Source organism: Cetorhinus maximus, chromosome 12 (genome assembly GCF_964194155.1).
Source record: "Cetorhinus maximus chromosome 12, sCetMax3.hap1.1, whole genome shotgun sequence".
In the NCBI taxonomy this organism is placed as follows: Eukaryota; Metazoa; Chordata; class Chondrichthyes; order Lamniformes; family Cetorhinidae; genus Cetorhinus; species Cetorhinus maximus.
Genome location: NC_135890.1, coordinates 97016427 through 97032617, shown reverse-complemented (window position 1 = coordinate 97032617; position 16191 = coordinate 97016427). Strand labels below are relative to the sequence as shown.

The 16191-nt window shown below is 42.8% G+C and overlaps 1 protein-coding gene across 4 annotated transcripts in view; it reads right to left on the bottom strand.

Annotated features, from left to right (window-relative positions):
- The window catches only part of ift81 (intraflagellar transport 81 homolog), a 109058-nt gene that overhangs the window by 53143 nt on the left and 39724 nt on the right, over positions 1-16191 (bottom strand). For all 4 annotated transcript variants that reach the window (XR_013578200.1, XM_078554159.1, XM_078554158.1 and 1 more), the window contains one exon: positions 14876-15022. Coding sequence is in view for 3 of the 4 variants with exons in the window: in XM_078554159.1 (XP_078410285.1) it covers positions 14876-15022 (147 nt within the window). In the remaining variant the exon portion in view is untranslated. The remainder of the gene's footprint in view (positions 1-14875; positions 15023-16191) is intronic.

Genomic DNA, 16191 nt, shown 5'->3' with positions numbered 1-16191 from the left:
CTCTCTTCACATGCAGTATAAATTGTTGCTTTACCCCTTATATTGGTATTCTTATGAGTGTCCTGATGAGTGCAAGACTAAAAGCTTAGATATGCCTCTTTTGGCAGCAATAACATTTTAACATAAATTTTCTTCAATGGTACGTATGATTTATGTAAGCACTTCCCATTGGAAGTTTGATGTTAAAATGTTTACACTAATCTGCTATACTTAACTACCATGTTTCCAGAACTACCAGAACCTAATGGGAATTCCAATATTAAATAACAATAGTCCTGCAATCATTCCATTATACAAATTATAAATGCTTTCTGAAAATACTTTCATCCACAATTTTTTTCCCTTCAGTAACTGAAATAGGATTTTAAATAAAAATAATAAATTTGAAAAGAAAGTAGAATTTCTGCAATTAGATAGTTACAATTAATCGCTGAGGTGTGATTTGTGCTACTAAACACCTTCATTAAGGTTTCTAAATTAAGAGCTCAGCTTTTTCCAAAGGCTTGGACATAATATTGTTGCCCAGACATGAGAAATTGCTAGACAAGTGGCGATTGCATATCTTCAGATTGTGCAGTGTTTCCAGGATATATTCCTCACTCTAATTGGAAATTAATTTTCGAAATAAATCAAGCTGAATTTTGATGCAGACAGAAAACCTCTTATCAGACTATATTTGTATTAATCTCAAAATTATAAATATACCAGTCACTGACACATTGGAGGGATATTACAAAAAGGGAAGAGAAAAAAAAGACAACAGGTACACTGTCTTCCCTCATCCTAACTCGAATAAGGAGTAGTAGGACAGAAAGGTATCTGCAATGGCTGGACAAAGCATAAGTGAAAGGGGGTTGGGATGAGAAGGGAGCTACTGAAAATTGCAGGGCATATTTTCCCCAGAAACCCCACTGGAAATTTCAGCCTGCAGCCCTTGGTGTCGCTTTTCTCTACTACCATGCCACTCACCTCCCAACTGAAAGGAACGAAGAAAAATCCAGGGAAAGAAGAGGATGAAGAGATAAGCACAAAAATGTTGTGGAGAGAGAAGCAGAAGACAGGGAATCAAAAAAAGGTAACAGTTAAAAAACAGATCATAATCTCCAACCTACCATGCACAATGCCACAGAAGATTCAACAGGTGTTTGTGTGGGAGTGTGTCCAAGTGTGAAAGTGCAAGAAAGCAAGAACTCGGAGATGATTAGTTGGGAGGGGATTCAGCCTACAGAGTTGTCAATCAAAGTTACAACAGTGAATGTAATGCCTACTCTTCGATGTGGGAAGTCCCATGCATCTGCCTTCATTAAGCCCCTCACCAATTAAGTACAATTGAACAAGGCCTATGCCCTCAGGTGTCAAAAGACAGCCACATTCTCACACCATCATTAGGCTCTTGAAATGTTATTAATACTACAAGTTACAATTGCCTAGTTGGGATCCAGGATGTTAAACTCATGTTGATAAATAATGTTCCATTATGCTTAAAAAGTTAACCCCCCACCCCACCACAAAAACCCAATAAGTTGAAACTAATGCCACAGAATCGTTGCAAGTTTAAAAAAGAAAGAGGCAACAGAGGCAAATTCCAAATTGCTACAAGATAATACTTCTGTTTCATCAAGTGTGGTTCAGGTAATAAAGTTAATCCTTCAAAGTTTTATTTTATGAAGGCACGTGTATATATAAAGATAGAATGTCTGCAGTTTACATGTCTGTAATGGGGAAGATCCTCAAATAGTTACTGGATTTCGCTCGCTACGCCTGTCTTCAAATGCAGACAACAGTTCACTGATGCTCCAACTCACCTACATCACCATTATCCTATCCCAGGACCTTTGACTTAGACAATGGACTCCTTCATATCATCTCTTATTTATCACTAGTTTACTATCAAGTTTTTATGTATTAAAATTTTTATGTAACCATGGCTCTGGAACTTGAGCTTTCCCAGAGTCCATTTGTGCGTATATTTTGGTTGCTGCTCTGGACCTGAGCCCATCACTATTTCTACTTTTGCTCTTACTCTTCACCCCTCCAAGACCCCTCTCTTACATAAGAACATAAGAAATAGGAGCAGGAGAAGGCTCTTCTATCAAAAAGCCTCCTTTCATGCCTCCACTCAGGTGTTCTGCCCTCTCAATTCTCTGCCCTTTGGTGCTCCTTGCCCTTCTTGCTCTTGCCGTCCCCTCTTAGGCAAGCCTATAGCTTCCCTTGTGCCTCGCTCGGCATGCACCAAATGGCTTTTGACTCTAACTCATTATGAGCAGCAACTCCAATTGCCCCATCCCATTCTTTCATCGGGGCTAATCTTGCCAATCTCCTTCCTGTCCAATTCATCTCTCCCAATGTTGATCCTGCGGACTCTGTTCTCATCAGTCTCTCTCAAGAATGTCCGTTCACTTGTAAACAAGGCCCTTTCCATCCAAGAACGTATTGTAGATGATTGCATTAACATCATGGCCTTAACAGAAGCCTGGCCTAGGGGTAATGACATCTTTCTCCTAAATGAAGCTTCCTGCCTGGATATATATTCCACCACTTGCCCATCAAGACCATCGTGGTGGTAGTGTGGCGCTAAGCACCAAATCACACCTGGCCTGACCCCTTACTTTTCTGGCATTTTCCCCTCCTTTGAACATCTAACCTTGTTCCATCCCTCTCACTTCATTCAAAACCATGATTCTCTACCACCCTGCCAAGGACACTAGAAATTCTTTTCACTACTTTCCTCCCTCAGTGTTTGCACTGAATGTCACCTTATCCTTGAAAAAACTCAGCAGGTCTGGCAGCATCGGTGGAGAAGAAATCAGTTAACCTTTCGAGCCTTCACGGCCCTTCGGCAGAACTGAAGCATAGTTAGGAGAGGGGTGAAATATAAGCTGGTTTAAGGTGGGGGGTGGGTGGGGGGGGGCGAGAGAAGTTGAGGGTGTGGTGATTGTGGAGATAAGCAGTGATAGGAGCAGGTAATCAAAAGATGTCACAGACAAAAGGATCAAAGAGGTGTTGAAGGTGGTGATATTTGTCTAAGAAAAGTGCTAATTAAGAATGGAAGACAGGATACTCAAAGTACAGCTCTAGTGGGGGTGGGGTGGAAAAGACTAACAAGGTTTTAGTTTTAGATTTAAAAATAATGGAAATAGGTGGGGAAAGAAGAATCTATATAAATTATTGAAAAAAAAAGGGGGGGGGAGGAGAAACGGGGTGGGGATGGGGGGAGGGAGAGTTTAAGATCTAAAGTTGTTGAATTCAATATTCAGCCCGGAAGGCTGTAAAGTGCCTAGTCGGAAGATGAGGTGCTGTTCCTCCAGTTTGCGTTGGGCTTCACTGGAACAATGCAGCAAGCCAAGGACAGACATGTGGGCAAGAGAACAGGGTGGAGTGTTAAAATGGCAAGCGACAGGGAGGTTTGGGACTTTCTTGCGGACAGACCGCAGGTGTTCCGCAAAGCGGTGGCCCAGTTTGCGTTTGGTCTCTCCAATGTAGAGGAGACCGCATTGGGAGCAACGAATGCAGTAGACTAAGTTAGGGGAAATGCAAGTGAAATGCTGCTTCACTTGAAAGGAGTGTTTGGGCCCTTGGACGGTGAGGAGAGAGGAAGTGAAGGGGCAGGTGTTGCATCTTCTGCGTGGGCATGGGGAGGTGCCATAGGTGGGGATGGAGGAGTAGGGGGTGATGGAGGAGTGGACCAGGGTGTCCCGGAGGGAACGATCCCTACGAAATGCCGTCGGGGGGGTGAAGGGAAGATGTGTTTGGTGGTGGCATCATGCTGGAGTTGGCGGAAATGGCGGAGGATGATCCTTTGAATGCGGAGGCTGGTGGGGTGATAAGTGAGGACAAGGGGGACCCTATCATGTTTCTGGGAAGGAGGAGAAGGCGTGAGGGAGGATGCGCGGGATATGGGCCGGACACGGTTGAGGGCCCTGTCAACGACCGTGGGTGGAAAACCTCGGTTAAGGAAGAAGGAGGACATGTCAGAGGAGCTGTTTTTGAAGGTAGCGTCATCAGAACAGATGCGACGGAGGCGAAGGAACTGAGAGAATGGGATGGAGTCTTTACAGGAAGCGGGGTGTGAGGAGCTGTAGTCGAGGTAGCCGTGGGAGTCAGTAGACTTGTAATGGATATTGGTGGACAGTCTATCATCAGAAATTGAGACAGAGAGGTCAAGGAAGGGAAGAGAAGTGTCAGAGATGGACCATGTGAAAATGATGGAGGGGTGGAGATTGGAAGCAAAATTAATAAATTTTTCCAGGTCCCGACGAGAGCATGAAGCAGCACCGAAGTAATCATCGATGTACCGGAGAAAGAGTTGTGGGAGGGGGCCGGAGTAGGACTGGAACAAGGAATGTTCCACATACCCCATAAAGAGACAGGCATAGCTGGGGCCCATGCGGGTACCCATAGCCACACCTTTTATTTGGAGGAAGTGAGAGGAGTTAAAGGAGAAATTGTTCAGTGTGAGAACAAGTTCAGCCAGACGGAGGAGAGTAGTGGTGGATGGGGATTGTTCGGGCCTCTGTTCAAGGAAGAAGCTAAGGGCCCTCAGACCATCCTGGTGGGGGATGGAGGTGTAGAGGGATTGGATATCCATGGTGAAGAGGAAGCGGTTGGGGCCAGGGAACTGGAAATTGTTGATGTGACGTAAGGTGTCAGAGGAATCACGGATGTAGGTGGGAAGGGACTGGACAAGGGGAGAGAGAAGGGAGTCAAGATAACGAGAAATGAGTTCCGTGGGGCAGGAACAGGCTGACACGATCGGTCTGCCAGGACAGTTCTGTTTGTGGATTTTGGGTAGGAGGTAGAAGCGGGCCGTCCGAGGTTGGGCGACTATCAAGTTGGAAGCTGTGGGGGGAAGATCTCCAGAGGAGATGAGGTCAGTGACAGTCCTGGAAACAATGGCTTGATGTTCAGTGGTGGGGTCATGGTCCAGGGAGAGGTAGGAGGAAGTGTCTGCGAGTTGACGCTCAGCCTCCGCGAGGTAGAGGTCAATGCGCCAGACAACAACAGTACCACCCTTGTCAGTGGGTTTGATGACAATGTTGGGGTTGGACCTGAGAGAACGGAGTGCAGTGAGTTCAGAGAGAGACAGATTAGAATGGGTGAGAGGAGCAGAGAAATTGAGACGGCTAATGTCACGCCGACAGTTCTCAATGAAAAGATCAAGAGAAGGTAAGAATCCAGAGGGAGGGGTCCAAGTGGAGGGAGAATATTGGAGGTGGGTAAAAGGATCCATTGAACGGGGAGAGGACTCCTGTCCAAAGAAGTGAGCACGGAGACGAAGACGGCGGAAGAAGAGTTCAGCATCATGCCGAGCCCGAAATTCATTGAGATGAGGGCGTAAGGGTATGAAACTAAGTCCTTTGCTGAGCACTGAACGTTCAGCATCGGAGAGGGGAAGGTCAGGGGGTATAGTGAATACGCGGCTGGGGCTGGGATTGGAAGATGGGGTGAGGACGGAGGGACAAGCAGGGGTGGAGGGTCCCAGATGGGTGTTGGTGTCGATGAGTTGTTGGAGCTTGCGTTCCTTAGCACTTGAGAGAAAGAGAAAAAGTTTCTTGTTGAGGCGATGGATGAGGCGAAGAATAAAATGAAACTGGGGGCACGCGCAGCTTTGAAAAAGGGTGCGGCGGTGCTGTTGGAGGGAGAGGTCGAGTGTGTTCATATGGCGGCGCATGGCACTGAGTGTGGATCTCAGAATGCGACGGGAACAGCAGTCCGAGAAACGTTTTATGTCCCGGAGATACCTGTAATCCTGGGTGGGTTCGAAACAAGAGGGATGGAATTTCAGTTGAAATCCACGTGGGGTGAGTCGGAGACGGAGACAGTCACTGAGAAAGGAGATATGGCTGTGAAAGCGGGTTTTAGTAAACACCTTGTCAAACACCAGGAGAGAAATGGAAAGCAATGAAGGTGAGCAGGGCAGAAGAGACAGGCGGAAATCCTGTCGGAGAACAGAACCGTACTTCTTCAGAGAGGGCATTTCTTGAACACCTGCCCCTTCACTTCCTCTCTCCTCACCGTCCAAGGGCCCAAACACTCCTTTCAAGTGAAGCAGCATTTCACTTGCATTTCCCCTAACTTAGTCTACTGCATTCGTTGCTCCCAATGCGGTCTCCTCTACATTGGAGAGACCAAACGCAAACTGGGCGTCCGTTTTGCAGAACGCCTGCGGTCTGTCCGCAAGAAAGACCCAAACCTCCCTGTCGCTTGCCATTTTAACACTCCACCCTGTTCTCTTGCCCACATGTCTGTCCTTGGCTTGCTGCATTGTTCCAGTGAAGCCCAACGCAAACTGGAGGAACAGCACCTCATCTTCCGACTGGGCACTTTACAGCCTTCCGGGCTGAATATTGAATTCAACAACTTTAGATCTTAAACTCCCCCTCCCCCCATCCCCACCCCGTTTCTCCTCCCCCCCCCTCCCTTTTTTTTCAATAATTTATATAGATTCTTCTTTCCCCACCTATTTCCATTATTTTTAAATCTAAAACTAAAACCTTGTTAGTCTTTTCCACCCCACCCCCACTAGAGCTGTACTTTGAGTATCCTGTCTTCCATTCTTAATTAGCACTTTTCTTAGACAAATATCACCACCTTCAACACCTCTTTGATCCTTTTGTCTGTGACATCTTTTGATTACCTGCTCCTATCACTGCTTATCTCCACAATCACCACACCCTCAACTTCTCTCGCCCCCCCCACCCACCCCCCACCTTAAACCAGCTTATATTTCACCCCTCTCCTAACTATGCTTCAGTTCTGCCGAAGGGCCGTGAAGGCTCGAAAGGTTAACTGATTTCTTCTCCACCGATGCTGCCAGACCTGCTGAGTTTTTCCAGGTAGTTCTGTTTTTGTTTTGGATTTCCAGCATCCGTAGTAGCTTTTAGCTTTTTGTTTTTGTCACCTTATCCTTGGTGATTTCAATTTCCATCATAATTCATTATGTTCTCTCTCCTCTGAGTTCACTGCCCTCTTATCCTCCTTAAATCTCTCCCTCCGTGTAAGCTCCCCAACCCATATTTACACCAGCCCTTTGACCTTTCCATCTCACATGCTCTTGCTATCCTCCTCGTATAAATCACAGTTAAGGCCATTTCTGATCATTCTCCATGCACATCGCCCCTTCCACTCACCAATGCTACTTCCTTCCTTCCATATCTGCCATTGGGAAAACAAACTTTCCCCCAAATCATCTACAACAAGGCTTCCCAAAGTGGGGACGGGATCGCAAGGTGATATTCTGGGATTGCAAGCTCTGCAGCAGCATTGGCTGCTATGGAGGTACAACTGAATGTAAGGCCCCTTTAAATCCTTTTTTTAATATATATGAACAGTGGGTGGGGCCTAAATGACTGATGCTTGAATCCTGATTCAAAAGACTCTGTGAAAAGTTAGGTTTTTAAAAAATAAGATGAAGATTAAACACTCTACCCCCACCCCCACCCCCACTCTCACTGGTCTTTCCCCCCACGCCTCCCACCGAGGGGTCACAGCAATTTTCATGCCTCAAAATGGGGAAAAAGTTTGGGAAGCACTAATTTACAACTTAAACCACTCTACAACTGCATTTTCAAAATCCCAAATTGTCTAGCCTTTAGCCTTCTGTTCACCACAACATTTCTGCAGTTACTGATTTACTCAACCACACCCTCAGCTCCAGCTTTGATGCCCTGGTCCCCAATAAAATCATTACTTTCTCATATCCTGGTTATTATCTTTGATATGGCCCTCATCTCTGCTTCTTTAAGTCCAAGGGATCCAGACTTGGAAGGATATGGGGAACAACTGGTTTAGCCATTCATTGCCAGATCTAGTACAAAGTACTATTGGGTCGTGCTCACATCTGCCTAAACTGATCACTATTCCAGGATTATCCTGGAATGCAAAGATAATCCCAGTTTCTTTTCGCTACTGCAAACAGTCTTCTTAAACCCCTCTCCCCTGTCTCCTCCAACAATAGGTGCAAAGAGCTCATGGAGTTCATTGTTACTAAGATCAATACCATTTGGTCAGTTGTCTCTGCCACGTCCCTCCCTTCCACTAGTTCACCAGGCTAAACTTCCTCTAAAGTTCCCACTACTCAACCCCTGAACCTGCTTCTTTCTCAAGTATCTCTTCCATGTTGTCCGTGAGACCCACCTTCTGCTCCCTCAACCCTAATTCCACTAACCTGCTGACCACCCAACTTTCCCATCTGTTTCTGTGTTAGCCGATATTGTTAATAGCTCTCTCTCTTCAGGTGTTGCTCCTCTCTTCTACTCCTACTTCTTATGACCTTATGATCTTTTTGGCCCCCTCCTATTTCTCATCTACACCCTGCCCCTCAGTGACATCATACAAAAGCATAGCATTAGTTTTCATATATACACTGAAAACACCCAGTTCTACCTAACCACTGCCTCAGTCAACTCTGCCATTGTTGCTAAATTATCAGACTGTTTTTATCTGACACTAAGTGTTACGTGAGCAAATATTTGCTCCAATTAAACATCAGGAAGATTTAAACCATTGTTTTTGGTCTCCCACTCCAAACTCCGTTCCCTAGCTTCTGACTCCATTTCTCAACCTGGCAACAGAGACTAAACCAGTCTGTTCACAATCTTGGTGTCATATCTGATCCTGAGGTGTGCTTTAATCTTTGTAACATCACCTGATTTTGCCCACCTCAGCTCATTTGCTACCAAAACCCTCATTCATGTCTTTTTTACCTCTAGATTTGACTATTCCAACGCATTCCTGGCTAGTCTCCCACATTTTACCCTCCATAAACTTGAGGTCATCTGAACTTCTGCTGCCCGTATCTTAATTCGCACAAAATCCTATCACCCCTGTACTCGCCAACTTACATTGGCTTCTGGTCCGGCAAGGTGATGATTTTAAAATTTTCATTCTTGGTTTCAAATCCCTCCGTGGTCTCACCCCTCCCTATCTCCGTCATCTGCAACTCCACAACACTCAGAAATCTGAGCTCATCTAATTCTGAACTCTCGAGTATCCCTGGTTTTAATTGCTCCACCATTAGTGGCTATGCCTTCAGCTGCCTGGGGCCCAAGTTCTGGAATTCCCTCCTTTCACCTCTCTGCCTCTCTACTTCACTTTCCTCCTTTAAGACACTCCTTAAAACCTTCTTGTTTGACCAAGCTTTTGCTCATTTGACCTAATACCTCCTTCTGTGACTCAGTGTCACATTTTGTGTTATAATGCTCCTGTGAAGCACCAAGGGCTGTTTTATGATGTTAAAGGAACTATTCAAATAGAAGTTTTTGTTGTTTGAAACACATTCAGGATTTCATTGTTAAGCATAACAGGGAAAAGAAAATTGTAAACAACTGCAATCCTGGTTAATTACACTTTGGATCTTCAAAAGATCTAGGGATCTTAATCAAATATTGTGAAAAGAATGCAGCATGTGTGATGTATTTGTCGTAGGTCAATGCCACCTGTTTTTTGGCAAGCCACAAATGATAATCATAGTTTGGTAACCAGAGCCGGGACATTACATACTTAGTAGGTTACAGGCATCCCCCACTTCTTCCGACTCAGACTACACAATAAGTCCATCTCGTCCCATTTGAAAGGAAAACAGTAATTCGACCTTAAACTGGAATCTCTACTTGCTGTTAGAAATATCATCTGCAGAAATATTACTTTTTCCACTTTGAAAATTGGTAACAATTATACAAGTGCTATACTTATTGTGCAATAGGCACAAACATTAGGTCCAAGCAGTGTAATGGAGACTTAAAGTAGTCCATAAGGGCTATAAATATACTACCCATGCAATTCTCCATGGCTAACAACATTGTTAGTCTTAGTCTAAAAACACCACAAGCCAATAATGTCAAAGCAATATAAAACTACTCACACAAGGACATGCCACTCAGGATTAGCAGTTGCTTACAGTGTAAGAATTGACAGGAGGTAATGAATCCAAATTCAGAAGGAGGAAACAGCATTTGCCATACAGTGTGTAAAATAAAGCAATATAGTGTATATGGATTTTCATAAGGTATTCATTAATGTATTTGACAAAAGGCTCACTATAAAGATTCAGGTATATGGTATAAAGCCTAGATAGAAAGTTGATTCACTGACAGAAAATTTAGGGATAATGGATTTTGTTCAGATTGGAGAGTAGTTGGAAGTGGTGGTCCATTTTGGTTCACAATATATCCAGATGATTTGCACTTTGCCTAATGTGCACAACAATGAAATTTGCTGATTACTTTAAAGATTGGCAAATAGTAAGGACTATAAAATACTTCAGAAGGAAATGGGAAAATTATTGGAATGGGCAGATAGGTGGCAGATGTAACTTAACACAGAGAATCAAAGAATCTTGCAGCGTAGAAGCAGGCCATTTTGCCCATCGTACTCCTGCCAGCTCTTTCAAAGAACTGACCAATTAGTCTCAAGCCCGTGCTCTTTTCCCAAAGCTCTGCTATTTTCTCCCCTTCAAATATTTATTCAGTTTCCTTCTTAAAGTTACAATTGAATTTACTTCCACCATTCTTTCAGGCAGTGCATTCCAGATCAAAGTAATAATTTTAAAAGTTATCATCTTTGGCTAATTACCTTAAGTCTGAGTCCTTTGGTTACAGATCCTTCTGCCAGTGGCAACATTTTACATAACATAAGAAATAGAAGCTGTCTAAGCCATATGGCCCCTCAAAACTACACTGCCACTTGATGAGACCATGGCTGTCTTCAACCTCAGCTCCACTTTTCCATCCTATTCCCATATCCCTTAATTCCCTTAAAATCCAAAAATCTATCAATCTCAGCCTTGCATATATTCAACGACTAAGCATCCACAGCCCTACGGAGTAGAGAATTTAAAAGATTCACAGTCCTCTGAGTAAAGAAATTCCTCCTCATCCCAGGCCGAAATGGCTGCCCCCTTATCCGGAGACTATGCCTTCCAGTTCTGGACTCCAGCCAAGGGAACAGCCTCTCAGCATTTACCTTGTCACAACCTCTCAGAACTTTATATGTTTCAATGGGATCACCTCTCATTCTTCCAAACGCCAGAGAGTATAGGCCCTTTTCTAATCAATCTCTCCACATAGGACAAGCCTCTCATCCCAGAAATCAATCTAGTAAAGTTTTGTTGCAACTTGGATAAAGAAAAATATCCTTCTTTAGGTAGGAGACTAAAGCTTTATGTAGTGCTCCTGGTGTGGTCTCACCAACGCCCTCTACAATTTTAGCAAGAATTTCTTACTCGCATACTCCATATTTACTCTAACAAAGATCTTCATGATTTTGAACACCTCTATTAAATCTCCCCTTGACATTATCTGCTCTAAAGGTAACAAATCCAGCATTTCCATTCTCTCCATGAAGTTCCTTATCTCTGGCACCAGTCTAATAAATGTCCTCAACATTTTCAAAGATTTTGTCATCCTTCCTAAATTGTGTTCCCAGAATTGAGCACAATAGTCCAGCCTGAGGCTTATAACTTCAAGGATCCTGTAATTTTTTTTTTAAAGACAGCTATATGAAATTGTCCCACCACCTTCAAAAATTACTGTATGTAATCTCCCAGGTCTCTGTTCCTGCGCCCTCTTTAAAATTGTGCCATTTAAAATTATATTGGCTCTCCTCATTCTTCTAAAATGCATCTTTTCACACTACTTTGCATTAGATTTCATCTGCCATGTGTTTGCCCATTTCACCAGTCTATGGCCTCCTGAAGTCTGTTACAATCTTCCTCATTTCACAGTTTCATGTTATTTGCAAACTTTGACATTATGCCCTATATACCCAAGTCCAGGTCATTAATGTATATCAAAAAGAGCACTGGTTCTGATACCAAACTCTGAAGAACATCATGGTTCCCTCCAGTGTGAAAAATCAACTGTCACCACCACTCTATGCTGTACATACGTGTTTGCGTGTGTGTGGTGATGCACTTTGGGAGAAAAATCCAAGAAATGCATATACATTCAATAGCTATATGCTGATAGTCATAGAAAAACAGATATTTAGGGATGCAAGTGGATAATTCCCTGAAAAAGTGAATGCAGGTCTATAAAGCCATAAAAAAGCCAACTACTAAAAGAGGTTATGATAAATGTAAACAAGACAATGTTTAGGCCACAGTGAAAATATTGTATGCAATTTTGGGCACACAACGATAGGAGCAATATTAAAGCCATAGAGAGCAAGTCAAAATGGTCAGCAAGGACAAGAGAGAGAGAGATGAGAAGCAGTGGTTGGAGCATGGAATGCTTTGATATGAGGCAGTTGACGCAGAAACCATTGTATATTTTAAGCGAAATGTGAAGGAAGATGCAGGATTATGGAAAAAAACATCTGGGCACTCAGAGTAATGATGTTATTGTGGATCTCCAATTCAATTGCAAAGTTTTAATTCATAAATTAAAGCTATTGATGTTACGAAACAGCATGAAACAGCTTGGAGTGCTGAGTGGGTGAGAAGTGGAAATGCTGAATCAACGCAAGTCAGGCTGATAAAATTGCATTTTGTCATCAGATGTCACAGCCAACACATCAGATCAAAGCTCTGCAACAAGTCACGAATAGTGGATAATTAAGCAACTAACAGGAGGAAGAGGGGGATCTATGAGCATCCCTATCCACGATGATAGCAGAGCTCAGTGCATATGTAAAAAAAAGCCTGAAGCATTTGCAACCACCTTCAGCCAGAAGTGTTGAGTAGACGATCCTTCTCTCCCTCCCCAGGTCCCCACTGTCACAGGTTCCATTCTTTAGTCATGGTGATTCACTCCAAGTGACATAAAGAAATGGCTGAGTGTATTTGAGAGGGTAAAGGATTTAGGCTTCAACAGCATCTAGTTTGTACTGCTGATGACATACTTTCAAGTATTAAGTGCTCCCCATCCTAAACTGCAATTCTGGCATCTACCCAACAATGTGGAATATTACCCAGGTATGTCCTGTCCAGAAGAAATAGGAAAATTTAACCCTACCAATTACTATTCTACTAGTCACAAACTTCCACAAGCGATCAAGTGGCATGTACTCACCAATAATCTGCTTACCAATGCTTAGTTTGGGTTCCTGCAGGGCCACTTGGCTCCACTCATTAGTCTTGGTCCAAACTGGACAGGAAGTGAATTCCAGGGGTGAGGTGAGAGTGACTGCCCTTAACATCAAGGCAACATTCAACCAAGTGGATATCAAGGAGCCATAGTAAAACAGAATTCAATAGCAGTCATGAGAAAATGCACCAGAGGCTGGAGTTCTGCCTGGTTCAAAGGAATTTGGTTGTGGTTATTGGCGGCCAATAATCTCAGCCCAGGGACATGACTGCAGAAATTCCAAGTCCTTGCAGAACCATCTTCAGCTGTTCCATCATAAAGTCAGAGTTGGAGTTGTACGCAGACAATAGCACAGCGTTCAGTTTCAATTGCAATTCATCAGATAATTAAGTCATCTATTCACCTGAATACAGTAAAAACTGGACAATGTCCACATTTGGACTGATAAGCAGCAAGTTATACAAGCACCAGGCATTGACCATTTCCAACAAGGGGGAGCCTAACCACTTCCCAATGAATTGACTAACAACAAGATGACCATCCCCAAGTTCCCCATCATTAATATCCTGTGGCCACCCCTGGCCAGAAATTCAACTAATATTCTCCACTCTCTTGGTAGGGTACAGCTATAACAACACTGAAGAAATGTGACACCATCCAGGACAAAGCAGGCTACTTGATCAACAGTTCATCCAACAGCATAAACATCCACATCCTCCAGCACTGGTGTACCATGGCTGCAGTATTTACCATCTTCAAGATGCACTGTAGCCACTCGCCAAAGTTTCTTTGGCAGCCCTTCCAAAATTTCATATCTCCACCATCTAGGAAGAAGGGCAGCAGCTACATAGAAACACCGTCACCTCCAAATTCTCCTCCATGTCACACACCATCCTGACTCGGACACCGATCATCATTCTTTCATGGTCACTGGGTAAAATCCTGGAACTCCCTACTTAACAGCATTGTGGGAGCATCTTCACCTATGGACTGCAATGATTCAAGAGGAAGGCCTAGCACCACCTCCTTAAAGGCAGGTAGGGGTCAGCAACAAATGCTGGTCTTGACTGCCATGGCCACAACTTAAGAATGAAAAATTAAAAGATTTTCCCCTCCTAATGTAAATTGGTCTCAAATTGTTTCAGACATCAGACTCAGCTCAAGGTGGGCATCAGGATACACAGTGTAAACTAGGCAATTTTGTCAAATCTATGTATTCTAGACATATGCTAATTTTGCTGAATCAATGTGTGATTCTGATGTTATTTTGGAACTGACAAGGGATTCAAACACCAATAATAATTGTGATAATTCTTCTGCCCAGTCTAAAGTGTCACACCATTCCTTCAGCATGGTAAATAAGCAACTACTTCTAGCAAGTGTCACTTTAGTCAATTGCCAGAAGGGAATGAGTGTCCAGCTCAAATTTCCCTCCAATTTTCCATTTTTTACCTCCGCTTAGTATTTTTTCCTTTCCCCTACTCGAACCACTTTTGCACATAATGGAAATTCAACATGTAGAGGAAACAGATACAAATGCACATTTTACAAATCCACAACACAACACAGCCTCTTAGTCCACCAAAGATTGGTCACTGCTATTGAAAATAAACAAATACTCTTAAAAAAAATACACTATAATTGTTATTATAATATTGATTTAGTTGATTTGATTCACACACATCAGGAAACAAGGAATCTATCAAATTAAAACACACAAAGTTGTCATTAAAAATCTGTTGCAGACTTAACAGTGTGACAGAGAAAAAATACTTCCAACATTTGTCATTAACAGTAAATAGACCCAAGACACCTCAAATATTTACAGTCACTTGTTTCAGTTATCTTACCTCATCACCTTTCAGAACTTCTGTGCCATCAAAATCACGAGCCTGGTTTGTTTTCTGTGCCAGTTCTTTCTCCATGCTTGACAACTCCTCTCTTCCTTCCTGCAACTCTTCAGCTTTAGCTTCTTTTTTTCGGGAAATGATAGATGCCTGGGTGAAGTTGTTGGTTATTGCAGATGAATAATTTTGTCATTTGCTTCAGTATGGAGAACAACTTTTATAAACGTTCTGTTCTTAGTTCAACCAATTCTTCATGGACATAATTTTAAGCTCATTAGTAACTATCATTTGAGACTGGACCTGGCCAGTCAGGTACTTGGAGAATGGATATGATGTTTCGCTGCTAACCTGACCTGCCCCTTAAAGACCATTGCTCAAGAACTTCCTGAATGAAAGTGGACCCAGTAAGCAAATCCAGGTAATTATAAACATGAGGTCATCACAAGTGAGTTGTAACTGTTGGCATATTTCAGACTCAAATCAACAGCTGGCTTCCTCCTGCTTTTGAAATGGTCTGGATCTGAAACGGTGTGACACTTTGAAGTGTGATGTCTGAAGTGTGTCATATATACCTAGAAATGAGACTTTTCTATGAAGGCTGCTCTCTTTAGAGGAGTGAAGAATAAGAGGAGATTTGATAGAGGTCTTCAAAATCATGAATGGTTTTGATAAAGCAAATAAGGAGAAGCTGTTTTCATTGGCAAAAGGGTTGATAAACAGAGAACACAGATTAAAATGTGATTGCCAAAAGAACCAGAGGTGACATGAGACTTTTTTCTGCATACCATTCATGACTTGAAACACCTATCCTTTTAGCTTTCTCTGTTCTAACAGAGAAATAAATTTTCTGCTGCCCTATATATGTATATTTGTAATCTATTTAGTTTCTCCAGTCTCACACTATGACTGAAGTCCCTCATCCTTGAAAGGGTGGTGGAAGCAGTTTCAATAGTAATATTCAAAAGAGAATTAGAAAGGTACTTGAAGGGAAAGCATTTACGGGATTATTGGAAAGAGGAGAGTGGGGTTAACTGAATAGCTCTACCAAAAGAGGCGCGATGGGCCAAATGGCTCCCTTCTGTGCTATACCATTCTATGAATATTGGGTTCTCTAAATATTGGGTTCCAAGATGAATTATGAATACTGTTACCTACTCTTTGTATAAATAGATTACAAATATACATATAGAGCAGCAGAAAAATAATTTCTGAGAAAACAATTGGAGATCAGGATAACCCTCAAGTGCAGGTGGATTTTAATTATAATTTTCTTTGCAATATAATTCAACACTAAATTACAGATAAAATGCTTTCCTATC